This window comes from Manis pentadactyla, chromosome 13 (genome assembly GCF_030020395.1).
Source record: "Manis pentadactyla isolate mManPen7 chromosome 13, mManPen7.hap1, whole genome shotgun sequence".
In the NCBI taxonomy this organism is placed as follows: domain Eukaryota; kingdom Metazoa; phylum Chordata; class Mammalia; order Pholidota; family Manidae; genus Manis; species Manis pentadactyla.
The window spans coordinates 46826559-46831828 of NC_080031.1; the positions used below are offsets into that span (position 1 = coordinate 46826559).

Below are 5270 nucleotides of genomic sequence, written 5' to 3' on the forward strand. Positions count from 1 at the left end.
AAACTATGCTAAAAGATGTTCTAAAATGTAGAATTTATGTAGGTATACATAAAAAATTGAAAGTCAGTAATGTGTAAGCATTTCTTACATAGTAAGCAGAAAAAGATAAATCAACTTAAAAATCTCACAAACATTTTGGTGAAGAATGTGCAGAAACAGGTGAGCATACTGGCAATAAAAATGCATATTAAATACATAATAGGGTGTTAATCCTTACTGTCTGAATTACAGATGGGAAAATTGATGATTATCACTGATTGTGGGAAAAATTTAAAGGCCAGGACTGTCTTCTGTAGTAGATCAGGGTGTAGATCCTTCATGGGAAGCAATATGATCCTGAAAGACAATACTTTCTTAATAAAATGTATTCTCAGTCAGAATCAAAGAATTATTTATAGAGATAGCTATTTCCATGTTGTTTTGTTAAAAAATTTGAAGAAACTTTCTTTAAAAATAATAAAAGACTTTCTGTATAGGGTCTGTTATTTTGGGAAAATTCTATGGCACTTTTAATTGCATATTAAATAGTTATATTTCCGAAAGTATTTAGTCATGAGAACATGTACACAATTATAATATTTACATATATAGAGAGCTATCACATTTAAATTCTATTCTAGATATACCTTTTATGTAAAATATTTGTATTTATGTATACATTATTTATTTTAAAAATATGTCAAAAAAAGAAACAAATATTTTAAAGGAAAGATTATATTTGATGGTGGGATTAGAGATGTTTTTATTTCTCCTTTTTTCCATATGTGTATTAAATAATCTATAGTTCTCATTAGAAGCATTTATAGACTACAGTCTTGAAAAATAATTCAACATAATTTTAGTAAAAACCTTCACATAATGCCATTGATATGAGTTTATTTTTCTTTAGATAAAGGAAATTGAACCCATGATATCATTTCAAAACAAAATCCAGATGTTACAATATTACTGACAATATCCCCCCTGCTGTACTTTTTATCCCTGTGAATTGTTTTCATGGTAAGCATTCCATAATGTATATAGTTGTTGAATCATGATGTTGTACACCTGAAACCAATAGATATTGTGTATCAGCTATACTTCAATAAAAAAAATCAGGATGAAAATAAAACATTTTGTCTACATACCAACTTAATGTAGTATTGTATTCTGAGCCAGACCAAGGTGAGTATAGGAAACAAACTCTGTGGGTACAGAGAGGACTGAAGAAGTGGCAGATGGATATTCTGTAGTTAATTCAGGGGTATCTGCACAAAGAAGATGGGATCGGCTCAGGGCATGATCACAGGAACACAGCGCCAAGAAGCTGAGTTCAGCAGACGTTCCTGACCACATCCAGCCACACGGCTCACTTTTTGCCCCATTCAGCTGGACTTTTTGTAGCAGACACACTTCCTCAGCACCAGAATGGTCCTCCCATTTCCCCTCCATGAAATTACCCTTCTCTGGTCTTGCATCTTTTAGTGTTACCCTCAATTGTATAACCCTGATTTTTTTTTAAGTTTTAGACTTATCTTAAAAATGGTTGAATTCTTATTTATTTACTTGTTTCTGCACTTGCTGTCTCTATCTCCCATGGGCCTCTGAGTTCTGCAAAATCAGGGATTTCATCTCTCTCATTCCCAGTGTATTCCCACATCAGAGCACAGTGGCTGGTACACAGCACATGCTAAATAAAGAGAGAAAGTTGCTGTTGAAGAGAAGCATAACCCTGTATATTCCTCAAAATCTGTGTGCATTGTTTTGCCACTTCCAAAATTTAATTTTCATAATCTAAAAGTCAGTTTCCTTTACCTGACAGCATTTTTTTGTCCTATACCTTTCACATTCTTGATATCCTCTGAATTATTCAACTGCTCCTAGGAGACAGGAATTAATATTTCAGGACAGTAATGAAAAATTGAATGTGCTATGATTCTATTGTTTAATTTATGCCTCTGCATCATCTTTTCACTTTGATTTTTTTTTATCATTAAATTCTGGTTCTTTATTGAAATTTATTTACTATGCCCAAGTGATTATGGAGGAGCACAATAATGGACATTTGTCATGGAAGAATTAAAGGGCATTTATAATGCTTTCATTTCACTGTGATTCTAATGCTTACCATTTTGTTCTTAAGGTAGCGGGCACAATTATCTTTACAGTTATTCCCCAGAGGTGAAGGTTATAGCCATTTCTCATATAAGAATATTGGCTCATTTTCTAAGTTGTTTGCTTAAATAGATTTGAATTACTTTAGTTAAATGAAAGAACAGGTATCCAAGCTAGGCTTGCCTCATTTAAAAACTGGTATGTCTTCAGTCCCAAGGTTATTTTTCATATACTTGAAAGCGACTTTTATTCAGGGTCTTCATGGTTTAGAGCCTACACAGAGAACAAACCAGCCTTATTTTGTGGATAACCAGTTTGCATGTTCCTATTCACAATATCAAGCAATGAAAATAAATGCTCTGTTGTATTGGGGGGCTACATATTTCAAAGATAAAACTTGGTGTTCTACATGCAGTTCCAAATATTTTAGACATTCTATATTCATGACTGCAAGAACAAACTTGGAGGAACATTCACATGATCTAAGGTGATTATGAAGGTGTCTACTGTACTTTGTGATTAAAGATTATGAAGAAGAGTCCCAAGTTTAGTGGGCTATCAAGCTACCCTGATGTTTAAACCATAGCCTTATGGAAAATATTGTATCCTATTGATCTAATGCTGTAAAAAATACCCATGTATCCCCTTTCCCCAAACTCCCTGGAAAACTATTAACGCTTGCATTCTCTAAATAAGTGAAAGTAAAGCCTTTCTGCAAAGTTGTTCACAACACTTGTTTACAATTGCATGCAAACCCCAAAGCCAAAAGCAATAGGCAGGACCAACAAGAGCTTCCCAGCCGGCTGCATCCTTCTGGGCTGCTCTGAAAAGCCACAGCTAGAAACGGTTCTCTTCTGGGCTGTGATCCTCTCGTACACCATGATCGTCCTCTCCAACTCAGCCATCATCCTGCTCTCCTGCGTGGACCCTCGTCTCCACACCCCCATGCACTCCTTCCTCAGCAATCTCTCCTTCCTGGATCTCTGCTACAACACAGCTGCTGCGCCCCAGATGTTGTCCAACCTGTGGGGGTCAGACAAGAGCATCACCTACACAGGCTGTGTCCTCCAAGTCTGTGTGTTGCTCTGTCTTGGGGCCACAGAAGGCGTCATGCTGGTGGTGATGGCCTTTGACTGCTATGTCGCTATCTGCCGCCCCCTCTGCTGCACCGTCATCATGAACACTCCACTGTGCTGGAAGGTGGTGCTCACGGCGTGACTGTGCAGCCTGCTGGAATCTGTGACCCAAACCCTGTCACATTCCAGCTGCCCTTCTGTGCCCACTACCGCCTGGATGCCTTTTTATGCCAAGTTCCTGAGCTCATACGCCTGGCCTGTGGGGACACTGCTGCCAGTGAGTGGCAGATGACCATCTCTGCTCTCCTCTTCACCGTCGTGCCAGTGGTATTGATCCTGACTTCCTATGGCTTCATAGCTCAAGCCTTGGGGAAAATCCAGTCTGAGGACGGAAGGCAGAAGGCCATCACCACCTGCTCCTCCCACCTCACCGTGGTCTTCATTTTATATGGGACGGTGGCCATGGTGTACACGGACCCTGAGAACAAACTTGCTTCAAAACATGGCAAGTTCTTCACCTTCTTCTTCACCGTGGTTACACCACTGCTGAACCCCCTCATCTACACCCTGCAGAACAAAGAGGTGAAGGGGGCCCTGCAAAGATTCCTGAGGAAGGGGGGCAGTGTGAGGGGAAAGAATAAATTGAGTTTTTGAACTGGAACTAATTTGAAAATCATGATCTCCACCCACTCTACATTGGAGAGTCTGAATTTTAATTAGAGTAGGGAAGGCTTAGGTCAAAGGTAGTATTTCATGAATTATTCTTAATTCCTAATAACTTACAAGTAATTTTGGTAAGAAAAAAATCTGTACAATGAATGTTCATTTTGTCCACCTAGTAACTGTTCCACATACAATTGTCCGGGGAGGAATGCTGTTTGCAGAGTTAGTTGGACGAATTCATGATTTTTTAACAGCATATGAAGTACCAATATTCTAATATTAGAAAACCAACAAATTATATGTTATCTGCTATACTTGTTTTAATTTTTTTTAATGAATGTAACTGTACTCCTTGGACTCATTTACATAGGCCTGAAAGGAGGGACATGCTCCTACAGTTTTCCTAGCTTCCTCTTCAAATGCAGTCTTTCTTTCTAAGTTTGGTATCTGAATGACATCTTGAGTATAAAGAAGTGCTGCCTGCATACATTTTGCTATATTCTTCTTTTATTTAGAATTTTCATAAGACATACCCATGAGAGTGAGAATCCTCTGGGGTACTTAATCCAGAAGATGTACAGGCTCTCATCCCATGAGACAGAAGGATGTTTAAATTTGACCCCAACTTAATCTTTGTGTGATTACAAATATGCTACATATTTGTTCAAATCTATTTTACCTATATTATACAAAGCCATCTTTAAATAAAACAAAGTATAAAATAAAGCTCACTGCCTCATGGATTCTCTATGTTATCACCATTTTGGTAAAGTGGTAAAACACAACTCAGTCTAAATCCAAGTGGATTTTTGAAAATTAAACTCAGATTTTAAATGGTGGTCCCAGCAATTTAACACAAAAACCTGAATTGAAAAATTCCATTAGGGTTAATTGAACAATTTACAGGTCCTTGTGCTGTCAGAAATACCAAAAGATATCACCTACTTACAAGAAATTGTAATACATACCCATTCTCTGATTTATCCCAGAGTCACTGCCCCAGTTTCCAGGTGACTTACACAAGAGTTCTGTGGGACAGAGCGGTGTATCACTGAATAGTGTAATGTCTGTCATAAGCATAAAAAGCAATAGGCTCAACTGGAGATGTTTATTGGGGATGGGTGGGAAGAGTTATATTTATTTGTGATGTTGTGGCTTAAAGTGGAGCTCCTTTTTCAAAGTAGTTACATGAAAAATTTTTCTTTTACAAAGCCTAATAATACTTCATAGATAGAAAAATAGCAGGGAACGCTGCTTGCCCTGTTGGGTGACCCAGTAAGTTGTAGCTATGTGTTATTTTTTTCTGCTTTTCATCTTATCCTTGTTTCATCATTTTTTCTTCTCCCACTATCCAATTAATCCAATCCTTTCTTTAAAATATGTGTTATTATTTATTCAATTTCTTTTTATTTTAAATATTTCCTGTCCAGGAGTTGG

At 37.3% G+C, this 5270-nt stretch overlaps 1 protein-coding gene across 1 annotated transcript; it reads left to right on the top strand.

Annotated features, from left to right (window-relative positions):
• Positions 1 to 2841: 2841 nt before the first annotated feature.
• On the top strand, positions 2842 to 3824 carry LOC118926130 (olfactory receptor 15-like). The gene is made up of 2 exons (XM_036912679.2): positions 2842 to 3294; positions 3360 to 3824. Exons 1-2 carry the CDS (start codon positions 2842 to 2844, stop codon positions 3822 to 3824), a joined length of 918 nt encoding a protein of 305 aa, XP_036768574.2.
• The last annotated feature ends 1446 nt before the right edge of the window (positions 3825 to 5270 follow it).